Source organism: Silurus aristotelis (genome assembly GCF_946808225.1).
Source record: "Silurus aristotelis genome assembly, chromosome: 27".
Classification (NCBI taxonomy): domain Eukaryota; kingdom Metazoa; phylum Chordata; class Actinopteri; order Siluriformes; family Siluridae; genus Silurus; species Silurus aristotelis.
The window spans coordinates 1,319,506-1,337,691 of record NC_139600.1 but is presented as its reverse complement, the minus strand read 5'-3'; the positions used below and the strand labels follow the sequence as shown (position 1 = coordinate 1,337,691).

The 18,186-nt window shown below is 38.0% G+C and overlaps 1 protein-coding gene across 1 annotated transcript; it reads right to left on the bottom strand.

Annotated features, from left to right (window-relative positions):
• Positions 1-2,723: 2,723 nt before the first annotated feature.
• On the bottom strand, positions 2,724-9,569 carry LOC310721579 (putative C-type lectin domain family 20 member A). Its single transcript, XM_083533370.1, has 6 exons — positions 9,457-9,569; positions 8,999-9,045; positions 5,281-5,661; positions 4,657-4,998; positions 4,174-4,268; positions 2,724-3,579 (listed from the first exon to the last, which is right to left on the bottom strand). The coding sequence occupies exons 2-6, from the start codon at positions 9,030-9,032 to the stop codon at positions 3,475-3,477; spliced, it is 957 nt and encodes a 318-aa protein (XP_083389496.1). The 5' UTR covers positions 9,033-9,045; positions 9,457-9,569; the 3' UTR covers positions 2,724-3,474.
• Between the last annotated feature and the right edge of the window lie 8,617 nt (positions 9,570-18,186).

Here is an 18,186-nt window from a genome sequence, read left to right as displayed (position 1 = left end):
AATATGAAGATGTTCTTTTTTAAAGCAACTAATAATTTATTTATATTTTTTATTATGAAAATATGTGGATAATATAGCAGGTATATAAGGTAATTTAGCTTAGTCATCAATGTATTGCATTTCATGATGTAATCTGCATTATTACTGTCACAATGTCAAATACAAAGTTTTTTATTATTTAATAAAACGAATACAAAATGTAATGGTCATCTTTAAATCATTTTTAACTGATTCCATACTCGTGGAAATTAAAAAATGATTTGGTATTTGTACATCCAATCTGATGTTGTAGCTTGCTAATATTTGTCTATATGTTATATTGACCAATTCAGAGAAGAAATTCAAAAATACACAAATATAATTTTTCTTTATGTATTTTTAAATGTCAAAAAAGTCTGGATGTGCCGGTGATCTGCAGGCGTGTACATTTAGCTTAATAACTCGAAATAAACACATTAAAAGTTAGACATTCCAGCGATTGAAATGCTGTAGTATAAAGGGGAACAATTTGCTGAAAGAAACCCTCGATGAAAATAAATTATTTGGTGATATTGTTGATTTTTCCTGTCAGAGTAGAGAACGTTTAAAGTAGCATCCTGTCATTCACAGTTTATTCAGACATACTGTATGGGGACATTACACTTTTTCCTTATGATGTTTTAGCAATTATAACGTGTAAAAAATATAAATTTTAAATTATTTCCAATGATCCTAGTTTAGTGTGTGATCGGATTTACAAAATGGCAGCTTTAAAAGAAACAGACGTTAAGCCTGATAGTGACGGGTTTGATTTTTTGGTTTTATTTATGATGTTAAATTTTAACTCGTTTAAAATAAAATAAAAAACTATATACTTATATACATATATATAAATTGGACCACCTTTAGCTTTGATTACGGCACGCATTCGCTGAGGCATCGTTTCAATAAGCTTTTGCAGTGCCACAAAATTTATTCCTATCCAGAATTTCGGTAATTTTTTACCAATATCTTATATTGATGATTGGAGAGACAGACCGCTGCACAAAGTCTCTCTAGAACATCCCAAAGAATCTCAATGGGGTGAAGGTCTGGACTCTGTGGTGGCCAATCCATGTGTGAAAATGATCTCATGCTCCCTGAACCACTCTTTCAAAAAGATCCATTGATGGAATAACCTGGTCATTCAGTATATTCAGGTAGTCAGCTGACCTCGTTCTTTAGTCACATAACGTTGCTGATCCGAGACCTGACCAACTTCAGCAGCCCCAGATCACAGCAATGCCCCCACAGGCTCGTACAGTAGGCACTAGGCATGAAGGGTGCATCAGTTCATCCACCTCTATTCTTACCCTGATGCACCCATCACTCTGATACAGGGTAAATATGGACTTATCAGACCACATGACCTTTTTCCTTTGCTCCAAAATCCAATCTTTTTGCTCCTTAGCAATTTTTTTTACTAATTAGCCTCACTGATAAGTGGTTTTCTGAAAGCTACACAGCTGTTTAGTCCCAAACTCTTGAGTTCCCTTCGCATTGTGCGTGTGGAAATGCACATACTTTCACTATTAAACATAGCCGTGAGTTCTACTATTGTTTTTTACGATTTGATTTCACCAAACGTTGAAGTGGACAACGATCACAATCATTCAAGACTTTTTTCCGACCACATTTCTTGATGGCCCCACTATCCTACAATTTTTAATAATGTGCTGCATGGTTCTTAACGCAAGTGTAGTAGTTTTAGTGATTTCCTAAGATGTTTTCTTTGCTTGATGCATGACAATAATTTGATCCTTCTGAAGCATCTTTTCCTTGACCACAGGAAGTGTCTTCCGACATGGTTGTTTAAGAAATGGGAAGCTGCTCACTGCATCAGTCAGCGTTTAATAACTAGTTGCCAGCTGAAACAATCATCCAGGCAGTAATTATCCAATCTTACCTATTTGCTTAGTTAAATCCAGGTGGCAAACAAATGATTTGATCTCCTGCTGATTTGGTCCATTTTCCCACTGACAAATAAATGAATTTTATAATTCTAATGGTAGGTTTATTTAAACAGTGAGAGACTGACAATAAAAATCAATAAAATCCAGAAAAAAAAATTCAAAAAGGTTATAAATTGATTTGTATATTAATAAGTGAATTAAGTAGCTTGCGATGAGCTTTTGTGTCTTATCCTCCATGTGCAGGGGGTCAATGATCATCTTCTGAACAACTGTCAAGTCAGCAGTCTTCCCTCATGATTGTGGAACCTGAACCAGACCGAGACACCATTTAAAGGCTCAGGAAACCTCTTGCAGGTGTTTGGATTTGATTACCTTATTAGACTGTGGCACCACGAGTCTCTAATATTCAACTTTTTCACAACATTTTCAGAGACACTGAATTTTCATTAGCTGTAAGCTATACTTTATTATATGTAAATAATCTTCCACTTCTTTAAATGCAAAACAGTTCCCCAGTTCCCCACTACATTGAGCCCATGAAGTTTTGTTCACCTATGTAGAATATCTTCATAATAAGCAATAAATGTTTGGATGTTAAAGACATAAACATTGACAATTATGGGTCATGGGTCAGTTCTTTCATTGTTTGTCCATCATGATTCCGTCTGCATCCAGTGCATCCTTAGTATCAAAAACAGATCAGAGTAATTTTGTGTGTTCTTGATACATGTCGATGCTCCAAAAATGTTGGTATATCGTGTAAAATAGAAAAATAATACAGAGAGGAGCAAATTTTAATTTTTATAAAGCCATATTTTATTTAAAATAAAAAATTTATATATTTTAAACTGAAAAAATATACAATTTAGAAAAAAAAAAAATTCAAATTTGATGGCCACAACGTATCTAAAAAGAATTCTGGAAAAGTATGTATTAAAAAAAAAAAAACAGCTGGAGAATCATGTTACAGCTGATTAGGTCAATGAAAGTAACATGAGGCAGTGTAAAAGTTTAAAAGTTTCAGAAATGTTCCTCAACATACAGTTGTGAAGACTTTGGCCATCTCTACAGCTACAGCACACAATATCACCAAAAGATTAATAGAATCTGGAGAAATGCAGGTTAAAGCTCTCTCTAATGCAAAAAAAGAAGCCACATGTGAACATGATCCAGAAATGGTGCCATTCTCGCTGGGAAAAAAAACTTATTTCAAATGGACTGAGGCAAAGTGGAAAATGGTTTTGTGATCAGACAAACTGTATGCACTTAAAACTGAGTCACTCCTATAAACAAATATTTATCATGTTTATTAATCTAAAAAACTACAGACTAATCATTTTTGTAATCGTTTATATGAATATGGTAACCGCACTGGTTTACAGGTCCCACTTCCAGTCAAACAAGCTAGTAATGATTATTTTACTATGAAGTAATTATGTATCTATTCAAACACTAATTACAAAGGTATATCCAGTTAAACTGTGCTAGAATGTAAAAATGTAGTTTTAGTAATTATTAAGTTTTAGAATAAATGTTATATCAGTTACAGGGTGAGATTTATTATTTTCTTGTAGATGTTGTTTTCATTTGGCTGCACCCTCCAGGTCACTGTAACGTTCATGCCGTTGTTCTTCAAAACCCCTTTGATCTAAAAAAACAAAAACAAATAAACTATTGTAGGTTTTAGAATTTAACAATTGTGGACAAGTATGTTTTTTGTCTTGAGTTAGGTATGTGTGTATGTGTACAGGGAGTGCGGCCATGGAATGTAGAAATGCATGATGAATGGTTTATTCAGGTGGAATCAAAATGCGAAACAAAGCTAAAGGTTTGCCAAATAGCACACAACAAAACAAGAGCGAGGAACGAACTAAAATTGCGAAAACAGAGAAACATGAAACACTTTCGACTCTTTAAATGGCAGGAAATGCATTCTTTTGCGGAGAAAAAACAAAAATTTCGACAGACGTGTATTAAAGATAAAGAGTGGATACAGGTGCAGATAAAAAGACGTGAAGAACGAATGATGACACATGAACAAAAACAAGGACATACACACATGGCTAGGCAAACAATGAGCTGGCATGATGTGCTCAGTGCAAGAGTGCATAATTACAGGCTTTCTTGGATTTCTTAGATCTGGGTAGAATTACTGTGTAAAATTCTCTAAACCATTTATATACATTACAAATTGCTGCAGTTGCTGTAATATTTGTTATTTTGCGTTATTTGTCAGACTCACCTGCTCTAAAATGGACAACTGTACAACAGGATCAAACACACTGACATCAGACTTCACCTGCAGTCTCACTATCTGCCGTTGCTTCACTGGTAGAACTATGGAACACACACACACACACACACACAGGGCAGTCCATTATAGTCATATTAAAATATATGCTAATGCTAATGTGTTCAAACTAGACAAAATGTACTATAGGCTTGTATGTACTTCACATGCTTGTAAATTGGCCCCTTGGTTCTAATTAATGAAAACACCAGGATTCTAGTTGGCCATGTCCATGTCCATGTGTTAGGCTAGTTTAGGATATGTGTAGCATGGACTTGTGTATAAACCACATTTAATTCAATCCACACTGCGTAAATTGAATGCATGTGCCACAGAAATCACAAATTCGACTATCTGATATTAAACGAGGAAATGAAGCATTTTTTGTTAAAGAGTTGCATTCGGTTAATAAATAGCCATGAAAAAAAGACTCACTGGTGTGACAGAAGAAAGCATATAGACTGGTACAGGTTTGATCACTGGTCGTTCCTGCAGTATATGTTACACAGTTCTTCCCAGCAGACGCAAAATTCAGCTGAAAAAGGGCCCATGGAATACTTGATGCTATGGTCCCATCTGTCCATGTCCAAGTGTCCCGAAATAGACCAATCCAAGAAGTAGTAAAGATTACCACTCTACTCTTTAATTCTGTGTTCACTGATGAGCTGGATGAGGTGGGCAAATCAGTGTGAAATTGTCTGCAGAAAGCCTGAGCTGAATACCAGTCCAACAGAGGAAGGAGGTAGGGGATGAATCTGGCAAACCCAGTGAATGCAGCTGTGAAATAGCAATAGTAAAAAAAGATGATTTTAAGCAGTAAAGGATGAGATGCATAAATACATTTTTTATGTTAACCTCCCAAGAACACACAAGTCATAAAGTATATGCTCTTGATGTAAGAATCACATTTAATGTTGTGCTAAGTTGGCATAAATGCAAAAGTGAATAAAAACAAACAAAAAATAATTTTTTTTAATACCAAGCATAGTATTTGCAGAAGGCAGTTTTTGCGATCTAAAATCACAAGTTTTATACATTGAAATAAAGTTGGTGACTCACCTTCATAGCAGATGAAGGGTTTCAGATTTGAGCAGGAAGAATCTAACCAATTTCCCCCGGTATCAATTGCAACACATGCTTTATCATCTCCAGATGGTGCAGAACCCCAGTTAGTAAATGATGTACTCGTCAGAGGGAGGTTGTTATAGGACCAGCGCCAGCTGTTCACGTTGTTATACATTCCGATCCAAGCAGGGGCAGTCATAAGATTTCTTGTTGCTACTGCTGCTAATCTCAACCAGTCTCGAGCACTTCCAATTACAGCAATGTCAACATATGTTTGTTTGCAGTAATTCTGTGCATCTGACCAGGTCATTTGTGTCATGACCAGATAGTACTTGTGAGGAGTGGTGGACAAGGTGATATACCTTGGCAAAATACCTGTTGGCAATATTTTAATATTCATCATAAACAGAGCACTTGAGAAAAGATGACCTTTTTTAATGTTTAAAATGAGTCATTATAATCCAAAAGTGTTTGTGATTTTCGAAAAGAGCCTGGAATGATTATCTGCCCAAGTCTCAATCAAATCATGGCACAGTCACTGCTGCTCTAAGCAGGGAAATGATTTACATTTGTGTGTTTTATTATTCTGCTGTTTATGGCTGTTTCATCAGCCATCCTTCCATTTATTCATATTATTAAATATATTCTTTCTAAAACAAGATTGCAAGGCTGCTTGAAACTTATCCCAAAGATCTCAAGGCTCAAGACATCCTGGATGGAGTGCCGACCCACAAGCATATGCCCACATGCAAATCCATTTACACTCAATAAACAATAAAAAAAATGCCTATTAACCTACAGTGCATTGGATGGGGGGGGGGGGGGGGGTGCAAACTCCATGCACATGGGGCAGGACTCGACTCCCAAACTTTTTTTTGGCACGTTTGACTTACATATGGTTTAATGTTCTAGATGTTACAGTGCATCCACACATTATTCACAGCGCTTCACTTTTTCCACATTCTGTTATGTTACACTTTAATTCCAAAATGGATTCAATTCATTATTTTCCTCAGTATTCTACAAACAAACCCAGATAATGTCAAGTTTTAAATCTTTGCAAATGTATTCAAAATAAAAACTGATAAAGAATTACATGTACATAGTGCAAGTATTCACCGCCTTTCCTCAACACTTTCTTGAAGCCCCTTTAGCATTAATTACAACCTGAAGTCTTTTTTCTAGTGTATGATGCGACGAGGTTGGATCATCTCTGGATGTCTCTGTACATTGCTGCATTTATATTTCTTTCGATCCTGATTAGTCTTCCAGTTCCTGCTGTTAAAAAATATCCAAAAAGCATGATGCTGATGCCACCACCACCATGCTTCACTGTAGAGATGGTACTGACCAGGTGATGAGTGGTGGCTGGTTTCCTCCAGACATGACGCTCTGCATTCAGGTCAAATAGTTCAATCCTCAATCTTTGTCTTAGTCTGAGAGTCCTTCAGGTGCCTTTTGGTGAACTCCAGGCATACCTTTTATTGAGGAGTGGCTTCCGTCTGTCCTCTCTATCATACAGGCCTGATTGGTGGAGTGCTGCAAAGATGGATGTGCTTCTGGAAGATTTTCCTTTCCACAGAGAAACATTGGAGCTCTTTCATAATGACCATCAGGTTCTTGGTCACCTCCCTGACTAAGGCCTTTTACCCCGATTGCTCAATTTGGCCAGGCGGCTTCGCTCTAGCAAGAGTCCTAGTGGTTCCAAACTTTTTTCATTTACTGATGATGGAGGCCACTGTGCTTATTGTTTCATTTCATTTTATTTATTTGACAGGGACAATGCAACATACATAGTGTCAAAGCAAGCTTGTCACTGAATTGGGCCCCTAAATGATGCAGACATTTTTCTGTCTCCTCACCCAGGTCTGTGAATCAATACAATCTTGCCAGAGGTCTACAGACAATTTCTTGGATTTCCTGGCTTGGTTTGTGCTCTGACATGCACTGGTAACTGTGGAGCCTTATATAGACAGTGTGTCTTTCCAAATCATGTCCAATCAACTGAATCTACCAAAGCTGCACTCCAATAAAGGTGTAGAAACATCTTTAGGATAAACAGTGGAAACTGGATGTACCTGAGCTCAATTTTAAGTGTCAGGGCAACGGCTGTATTTATATTATATATTTTTTTATTTGTAATAAATTTGCATTGATTTCGAACAAACTACTTTCATGTTGTCATTATGTTTTTTTTTTTTTTGTAGAATTTGGGGAAAATAATTAATTTTATCCATTTTGGAATAAAGCGTGTTTGTCTTTTTTAACACCCAGTAAAAACAAACAACATGGAAGAGAAGAGAAAAAAGACAATAATAACGATGACACGGAATAAAACTATAACACGAATGACAGTCTTTTATACTTAATGTGCAAAAAAATTGACTTTAAAATAAAATATTTTCCACATTGCCTTATAAGGTCTTGTTGCAAGACCACAAAGTCTATTCAATAACCGTTTTTTTTTTTAAATAATGAAAAGTTATTAAAAATATACCTGCAATACCTGCAGTGATAAGTGGGGTTCAAGCAATTAAGGCATTTAAACTTATAAGGAAAAAGACGTTGTTTCAGGTCGGACTAATGGTTATGTATTTATATCTGTTTATACGTTTTTACCCTGTTATTGCGCCACCAAATGGTCAACTTTAAAAAAATAATTAATATTCACTGCCCAGGGAAGGGGAGTGGTGGCTCCAGCGGTTAAGGCACTGTGTTGCCGATCGGGAGGTCTGGGGTTTGAACCCCGGTATCGCCAGGCTGCCACTCTTGGGCCCTTGAGCAAGGCCCTTAACCCTCTATGCTCCGGGGGTCCCTTACGAGGAAAATATCAAGGTCCGTGATGTGGGGCCGCCTTCCCGTTTGCTCACCACCTGCAGGAGGGACCGTAAGGGACGGTGCTGTGAGGATTGGGCAGCAGTCGAAGGCGGGGGCCTGCTTAGACTGCTGCCCCCGCGACCCGAATTACGGATTAAGCAGGAGAAAATGAATGAATGAATGTCCAGGGAACATTTCTGCACTGATTTTGTTCCGGTCAGGTGAGGACCGGAACAACTTAGGACTCGTTTGCAAAAGTTGGTTTTGGACTTAACTTCATTTTGCGGATAAAACAGACTTCGTAGAGCGAATCAATAATAGCAGTTTTCTTTAATCTGAGTGCCCCCTTTGGCCAATTTTGTGGATAATGTGTTAATCCCTCTCCAATTTTAACTCCATCTGGCTAAGTTTCAAGTCTCTAGTCCTTAGAGTTTTGTCTCCACTATCAGTTTATCAGAAATAATAATAATAATAATAATAATAATAATAATAATAATAATAATAATAATAATAAAGAACAATAGCATTTCTACAATACATGATTGAACCCCTAAAATAGTGCTTGTGATTCCATTTTGAGTGAATAAATTTACTAGTAAAGAAACACAGCAATATATTTGGAATATCATGGAAGTTAAAATATCTTTTGATTTAAGCAAATATTTCTGTTAATAAAATTGAAATTGTCCTTTGCTATTTTTATTTTACAAAGAAGAAAAACAATTTGCTGAAAAGAATCAAAACTAATGTAATTAGTAAATTAGTCTTAAATATAAACGATTGAATTCATTGTTTTATAATTGTTAGATAATAATCTTGAGACATGAGATAAAATATATTTTCACTTGCTAAGATTTTTTTTTCTTTTCATGAAGGGGATATGAATTCAACTCACCTGTGAGACACACAAGTATAAGTTCTAGCTTCATGATGGACAAGTAGCTGTGGGTGGCAAACATTACAAGATCATTTCATCATGACTAATGTGCAAAAACATTTATTTATAAAGTTAATTTTTTTGTTTACGTTTTATTTACAACAACAATAAAAATAATAATAATAACATCTAAAAAAGAAATATTACATTTATTGAATATATAATTAATAATTATATAGAAATGTATAAATTCAATATATTATGGCAAAATAAATAAATAAATAAATAAATAATGAATATCCACATTAATACACATTAAATATTTATATGTTATTGGTTATTGTACGATGCTAATTTCGTAGAAACAAAAATGAAAAAAGCTTTTTAACATACATGAAAAGATACAAAGGAGAAACATTAAAAACAATTAAAATGAGATTTCGGAATAATAAAAAGAGTACAACGCCACATCATACCTGTGAATAAACGATGGGCCGACTAGTAGAATGTTGCTGAGTTTTCAGTAGCTCCGTTTCTGGTCTTTGCTGCCAGTGTCAGGCTTTCTTCTAGATTTAACTGGTTAAAGAAACCCTTCTTCTCTTGTAAATTTCTTTCGCAAATCTCTCTTGAGGATCTACAAAGATTACGGAATGGCAAGAACTTACAAAGAGGAACACTGATTTTCCTAGGGTATGAGATGGATTATTTAAACAAAACCAAAAACATGGAAATGCCCATTGATTGCTCTTAGTTAACCTCTGATATCAGCAGACATACAGGCTTCAAATGCAGTGAAGAATTACAATGATGCACACTGGCACAATTACTTCACTATGAAGAGGAAAATTACATGTTTTATATGGATGTTTGATTCTTGGTTTAGGTCTAAATGACTTGTTTCCCGAGTCTTATTCTTTACATTCCTGTCAGATTTTTAAAAGTTGCCTATTCATGTATTAACCACAATTGACACCATGTGTGACATCATTTGTATGTTATTTCTTTTAACATTTAAAATAATTTAAAGTTTTTGCTATGGAAGCATAAAGTAGGAAAAATCAATTTAAAATGCAATTTGCAAAAAGGAAATGCAGTATTCAATTTGGCAATGCAATATACAAAATAAATGTTTCCCATTAATATATTTGCAAAGTTTTGAGTCAAATGGTAAGTGAAATGTATATTATATAATCTACAGTTGCCATTTTCAACAGTTTTAATATTTAAATTACATACTCATTTTAGTGCTCTATAAGTGGCAAAATGAAAAAGTATTACACAAATTGATTTAATATTTGTAACATGTCCAAGCAGAAAAGTTAGGACACTTAGAATTGCATTTTCATCATAACGCTGTGGGATATTTCTAGCAATAGATTGTGTAGATTTCTTTTGTATTTTTAAAATACTTCGAAGGTATGGCAAATAGGTAGCAAAATTGCGTTTTAAATGTATTTAAAATCCATTTTGATCTTACCACACCCACCCTCCATCATGGCAAGGTCCGTCCATAGTTTCTCCGAGAAGCTTCACAAGCACTGGAGCGGCAAGTTGTCCCTTTGTTGGGTCCAAAACGGGTATTTCTCATACAGACGATGGTCAACGAATGTGATTGTCAGTAACAGTCCTCCCGCCCAGACCTTGAGTGAAAGTTCGCAACCCTACCTCAAACTGTTCAATATCATTTTTGCCTTGTTGTTTATTTCTCAACTTACCCTGTGCCCCACCTGGTGGCATTGCACTCAGACCAGACAATGGATTTGCTAAAGGACTAGCATTTGCAATTTGCTGCCCCAATGCTTGGGCAGGTTCTCAGAGAATCTGTGGACGACAACAAACTTTACATTCTGCTGTTGACTAATACCTCTCCAAATGTGTCCTTAGCATTTGTGCAAGGGAAAAAAATACCAGCCAGTTACGGTTACAGTATTAAATTCCTGGTACTTGCACCAGCACATCACCTGCCCTACCAAGAGTAGAGAACAAAAATAAGAGAACAAAAACTCATCCACTGTTTGGACAATCAGACCACCCCACAATTTTTTTCATGCCTAGATATAAGCAAGGCTTAAACAGAAACATCTTCAGCGAAGCACCACACTCTGGAAAAAACAATCAGCCACCATACTAAATGACTCAGACTGGGGAACATTTAGAAACAGCTCTGTTGATGTCAGCTTATTTATAAATGCAGTTTGGGATTCATCAGGAAACTGGCGGATGATACAATCTACCAAAAAAAAAATCACTTTAAGAGCATTTCCCATTCGAAAGCCCTGAATGGATAAAAAAATTCTCAATTATGAACTATAATTCTCAATTATGAACCCCATCATTCAGAATTGTGGAAGTAGATGATTCTCTGGCAGATGAGCTAAAACCATTCTACGCACACTTTAAGGATGCTGTAGTAGTGCTTAGTGTGCCAGTGGGACTAACAGCATTAATGGCTGCATGAAGATAAAGAATATCAAAGCTGGAAATCTGTAAGGTTTTTCCTTGACTTGTCTACATCATTTGACATGGTAAAAAGACATGACTCTTTTGTCCTTCCTTAGAAGTTATGAATTTCATGGCACAGCTTGGCTGTGGTTTGCTTTCGCTAGTCACCTGCCATATCAGGTAAATGGAGAGGATCCACGGCACACTGGCTCTCCACTCGTGTCCCTCAAGGCTCAGTTCATAGGCATTTTTTTGTTTTACACACAGTCTATTAGCAAAAAGAATGACCAGTTTAAACCTACCACCATTTATCAGAGACGACACGATTAAAAGAGAACTAATGAAACATGGCAAGATTGGGTTCAAAATCAAAACGTTCTCGCTAGGTTGCAGATGACCTTAACTAAAACATGTGGTATCATTTAGAAGGCAGACACACATGATTCTAAAGAATTAAATTAGAAAATTAAACCTAGCAATAAAATTCAAAGGTGGACAACTATGATTGTTATCTATGCAACTTCAGAAAATATGAAGTGCCCCGGCTGTGGGTGGGAAGGACATGTGATTCATGCCTGTCCTGAGAAGCAAGACCTGATAGTGCTTCCGAAAGAGAATAGAAATGAAGAGCAGGCAAGAGAAGACAGAAATACTGAACAGAGACAATCAGAAACTGGTAAAAATGATGAGAACCTTGTAAAGAAAATAAAAAAACAAGTACTGATGCCAATTTGACTCACGACTTTTCACCAAGGTCTCCTCCACCTTTCCGAGCTCGGAGTTACTTTCCTGGAGATTTTCTGAGCTCTTTGTTAGTGCTTAGCTGTGCTTTATTTTCTTTAGATAATAATTCAATATTATTTTGTCTCTCATTTTCTCCTATTAAAAACCCCTTACTGTATTCTCTGTCTCTGATCTCTTCTCTGCTACTGGGTCCTCTCCCTCATATGCACATTATCATTCAAGGGGACTGTCTCCGCTTGGGGCCCCAGCTGCAGCACCACCTTCCAAATCCCTAATGCCTACAAACAAAGCAGAGATTCCAGAGCCCATTGTCCTGTCTCGTGTTCCACTGCCATAACACCACATCAGGGCTGTGCATAGTGAGTAGTGGGCCACCATAGTTTTGTTTTATTGCCTGTATGATTGTACCTTTGACCTCCCTCCAGACACATGCCCCAAGCATACAGCAATGGATGAGTACATCCAAGAGGCACTGAATGCTGGGTTTATTTGCCCCTCTGCTTTTCCTGCAGGGGCAGGGTTCTGCTTTGAGGAAAAGAAGGATGGCAGCCTACGCCCTTGCATAGATCACCACATTTTAAACCATATTACGATCCACAACATTACCACCTGCCCAATATGGCCATGGCTTTTGAGCTTCTCCAGGGAGCTTCTATATTCACCAAGCTTAACCTGCAAATTTTTAAGCAGGTAGATGATGGGAAAACTGACTTTAATACCTCCACCGGCTACTATGAATATCAGGTCATGCCATTTGGCCTCATGAATGCCCCAGCAGTCTTTCAGGCCCTTATAAATGATGTGCTCAGACATATGCGCAAAAAGTTTCTATTTCTTTATCTGGATGACATCCTCATCTTCTTGACGTCCCTCCCGAAGCTTGTGGAGCATGTCAAAAGGGTCCTACTAGAGAACCACCTTTTCATGAAGCCTGAGAAGTGAGTTTCACCTATTCCGGGTCCAGTTCATAGGGTTTAATATTGCCCCCGGGAGCATCCAAATGAATCCAAGAAAGGTTCAGGCAGTTGTTGACTGGCCCATCCCTACGAAAGTGAAACAGGTCTATCATTTCCTGGGGTATGCCAATTTTTACCATAGATTCATCCGCAACTACAGCCAAGTGACCGCAACCCTCACCTTCCTTGTCCATGGATTTCATCACAGGACTTCCACTTTTCCAACTCAAAAAAGTCGATCAATTTTTAAAGATGTGTTGGTTCATACCCCTGCCCAAATTAACCATAGCTTAGGAAAAAAAAAAAGGAAACTCATGTTTTTTCAGTGTTTGGCCTCCCCATGGATGTTGTTGTGGACTGCAGCCCACAGTTTTCTTCACAGTCCTGTAGGGCTTTTTGTCAGCTTATTGGGGCCACCAGTTTGTCCACAATACTTTTAGCATCCAGCATAGTACACCCTGTGTTCATTGTCTCTGGGTCTGGTCCCCTTTGAGAAAAGTTTGGGTATGCTTTTCCTCTCTTTCCCTCTGAGAAACTAAAGGTGGCTGTATCATCTGCTCAATGGCATGTGATGTGATTGGTGGTGCATTGCTAGTGAAGGCTAGCCTGTGTGGTCCGATCTAACAGACAACACAATATTAGACAGGTGGTCATAATATTATGGCTGATCAATGTAAGTACTAAACGTATACATTGTACATCTTTATAACTGCTTTAGTTCTGTACAGCTGCTTTGAGACAATGTCAGAATAATATAAAATACAATACTTTATTAATTTCGTCATTAAAGAAACAAATCTGCTTAGTCATTCCTTAAATGTCTTTTTCTTGTGTTCATTTGCATTCTGCTTGTCTGGGACTTGATTTTTCTGACAAACAAATGAATGCAAATTGTTATTAAACCCATGACAGACATGCACAGCCTATAAAATGAACCTTAGTTTTATTCTAAAGCTAAACTATTTACGTATATAAAATATAGTGAACACTTTTAATAAAATTTTTTCAGCTTTTATTAAAATGAAGCCAGAGGGTCATGTCTCTGTTGTTTGATTATTAAACTAGTGGCAGTGGAGTGTGCTTAATACCACTAGCCACTAGCCCACCTCTTTGGATGAAGGTGTGGAGCTGTTGGAGGATCACTTGATAGTTCCTAAACCTGTTCTCTTTCTCTAACTCTCTTCTCCTACCCAATGGTACCAGCACCTAAGAAATAAGGTGCAGGAGCCCACTATTTGTCCCCTGCTTTTTCTCCCTATCTTTTCTTCTCTACATCAACAACCTTGATTCAAGGGCCAAACATTAGGTTGTCAACAAGACAACAAACTTGTATTTATCTGCTGGAGATCTACCACAGGTCACATTATTCTCTTCTGGAATTAGTTGGGGTGGCAGCATTGGTGGGAATATGTGGAATAAGTTAGTTCAGAAAGCTGACTCTGTCCTAGAGTCCAAATTGTACACTCTGATACTTTTCCAGGATCCAGCAGCTTCAATGTAACAGGGAACAAAACAAGAAATCATTCCTAATGGCTCTTATCTTACTCTACAACGGATTGACAACTGAATAATATGTCTACTGAATAATTGTTTATTTATTTTTTTTTCCCAAAACAGGACTTTTTGCAATATGCTTAATTTATTTACAGATGTTTGGATGTAGTGCTGATTTGCTATTTAATGACAGTGATTGATACTGTTTTTTTAAACAAAGGGCTATGTAAAACAAAATTTGCCCATGTGTGTCTCAGTCACTGAAAAGTTTAGGCCTGTTTTTTACTAGAAAATTTTATTCAAAGACTTTCAGAGAGTTTCTTTGAGGTATGTGCTTTGTTCTGCATTTTTGTGTAAGTGGAGTATGTGCTGGAGAGAAGGGGAATGAAAGTCAGTAGGAGTAAGACAGAGTACATGTGTGTGAATGAGAGGGAGGGCAGTGGAGGGGTGTGGTTGCAGGGAGAAGAGGTGGAGAAGGTGAAGGAGTTCAGGTACCTGGGGTCAACAGGGTAAAGTAATGGAGAGTGTGTTAGAGAAGCGAAGAAAAAAGTGCAGGCAGGGTGGAGTGGGTGGAGAAGAGTGATTGCAGGAGTGATTTGTGTTAGAAGAGTATCTGTGAGAGTGAAAGGGAAAGTTTATAGGACTGTGGTGAGACCTGAGATGTTGTATGGATTAGAGACAGTGGCATTGAGTAAAAGACAGGAGGTGGAGCTGGAGGTAGCAGAGCTGAAGATGTTGAGATGTTCGTTGGGAGTGACGACGATGGACAGGATTAGAAATTAGTTTACTGGAGGGACCTTCAAAAACAAGGTGATTTGGACATGTGCAAACGAGGGACATTGGGTATATTGGTAGTAGAATGCTGATGATGGAGCCACCAGGGAGGAGGAAACAAGGAAGACCAAGTAGGAGGTTTATGGATGTGGTAAAGGAAGACATGCAGGTTGTTGATTTAAAAGAGGCAGATGTAGAGGACAGGGGGGGTATGGAGGTGTATGATACGCTGTGGCGCCCCTAACAGGAGAAGCTGAAAGAAGAAGATCATCAGCTAATACATTTTTAAACCATAAAACACAGGACAAAACAGCATTTAGAATTTCTATGCTGTGTAGTAATGTTTAAATAATCAGTCTCAGCATTGCTTCAGGGCTAGTTAAGCTTTTTGGAAAAAGATTTAAACTGGTGATTGAAATTGTGCAGACCTTCTAAAAAACAGGTAAAAAATTCATGCTTTCAATGTTGTTTCAAGCTATTTTATAAAAATAGCAATGAGACAATAAATTTAAATAAATTTTATTTTAACCTGTTATTCTCAGATAGGTACAGTGGTGCTCCTCAAATGAACTAGACTAAAGCACTGCAATATTGACATTTAAACAGTTTATTTCATTTTGATATTTGGAAAAAGTCTGTTTTTTAAGAATCTTTTTTCTTTTCAAAAACTAATTAATTTCATTACTCATGCACTAATTCCAAGATAAAAATTTCAAACCATATTGTTATAGTAATAAAGAAATGGCTTCATTAAACACAAAACATAAAAGACATTAGATTTAATATTACGCCAAATCTTTTATTTGATATTGTGTGCAGTTTCACTGTCAGCAGTGAAACCACCAGTCATCTAATGATTACCTACAGTAACATCATAGTAAAATAATAACAGCTTATTACCAAGGGCTAAGGGGTGAACCTGTTTGATATATGTATATTTTATATTACTGAAACACGGCTTAGTGAAATGCTATTCCTTATTGATAGTTTTTGCACTTGACTCCCCCTACTGAGTAAAATTTGAAATATAATTTATATCAAATTATAATATATTTGACTGTGAGCACTGGAATGTTACAGGTCATTAAAGAGGGGATTAGGACAGAGCCACCAACACAACAACCATGTCCCAGACAGGCACTCTGAGTCACGTCCCAGGCCTCCAGGCGCCACTGAGGAAACGTGTCACCTGAAGGTGTCTACCAAGTGACTGCCAGACAACATAAGCCACAATAGCGGACACATAAACCTTCAGGGTTTAGGGTTTCTGTAACTGTTCCTGTAAAAACTCTTGAACAAAACCAACCGGACAACCCGTGGTGCTCACACCCTGTCGTGAACAGCCGCCACCTTGCGGAGTATGCGAGACTTGGCCTGCTCCACAGACCTTGGGTGGAGCGACCACTCATGACTGCTCCCCACCCAGTGAGGGAACCGTCTGTCGTAAGCGTTATGCGACGACAAAGAGTCCCCAAGACCGGGCCTTGGGACAGGAACGTTGGTTCTGTCGACAGATCTAAAGCTTGAAGGGGTCGGCGCGAGACCTTGATGGTACGGTGTGAATTCCCTCTCCAGGAGAACCCTCTGCCCAGAAGCGGTCTCATATGGAGGAGGCCAAGTGGAATCTGATTGGATGCTGCTTTAATGAGACCCAGCAGCCCCTGGAACTACTTGACAGTGAGTGACTGGCCTTCTCTCACTCCCCTGACTGCAGTGAGGATAACTGCGATGCCTTTCTGTGGCTACCAGAGATGCCATGAAGTAAGGTCAGCCCCGGAGCTAAGTCACTCGTCCAAATCCTGTAGCAAGTCAGCCTGGTATGCCTGCAACACACCACTGCCACGTAAGCCTTCCCTACTAACGCCGAAGTAGCACGCAACAGCTTTGTAGGGAACACCAGGGTCTTTAGCGATGATGCTATGCTAGGAGAAAAATAGCTAGCATCTCCTCCACATGCAGCATCGCCCCATAGCCACACTTCCTAGCCCCAACTACAATCGCATATAGAGAGGTATGTTGGGAAAAGGTACACACCACATACAGGGTCTACCAGGACCTGGACACCTTACTGGGTGCGTGCTGCTTCTGCTTCTCGACCCGGCCAAGCTAGCTCAAGCTTGGACACGGCCCACGTCATGACCTCAAGGAGCTCCTCATACTGGCTGTGAGGAGTCCACGGGCTCGCTAGCATCCATTATCTCATCCTCCTCGGAGGAAGAGACATGTAAGACAGCTGGTGCTCGACCAGTCAGGGTCTGCCAAATCGGCCTGCAAGCCCCACGACCGATTAGACAGATGCATGAAGAGTCTCATGTTAGCTCGTGAACAGTGGTATAGTGCATTGTGTGCATGTCAAAAACATCTCTGGACAATTTACCAAGTTACATTTTTAATTTTGAGGAACCTTTATACATTTTCTTAATTTCTTATACAGTCCAATAATGCTTTAAAAGAAGAAAATACTTGTTTGGCACTCGATGGTTTCAGCACTTATCACGAACTGCCAAGAAGTACCGATGTAATTCCATTTATAGGCGCTTGGCACCATCTAGAGGTAAAAAGTGATACCCTGAGCAAGTGCAATATTAATCTCATTAACAGGTCCAGCGGTGCAGTGGTTGAGAGCAGCAGATCTTCGACATAGAAGATAAATTTCACCTTGTAATTCTTTTAAACTGATGTCAGGCGTTGTGTGTTGCTCCTGATAACTGAATACACAGTATTAAATCAACACTTCTGAAAGAGTTAACATTTTTAACAGGCAAACTCTAATAGTGTAAAATAATATCCCACAAT

What these genes read in the sequence shown, in the direction of transcription:
- LOC310721579 (XM_083533370.1), bottom strand. Translation starts at nt 9,032, where the DNA reads ATGAAGCTAGAACTTATACTTGTGTGTCTCACAG. An exon ending in ACCCTTCATCTGCTATGAAG is followed by an intron (nt 4,999 to 5,280) that starts GTGAGTCACCAA and finishes GCTATTTCACAG; the next exon opens with CTGCATTCACTGGGTTTGCC. An exon ending in TGCTTTCTTCTGTCACACCA is followed by an intron (nt 4,269 to 4,656) that starts GTGAGTCTTTTT and finishes TGTGTTCCATAG; the next exon opens with TTCTACCAGTGAAGCAACGG.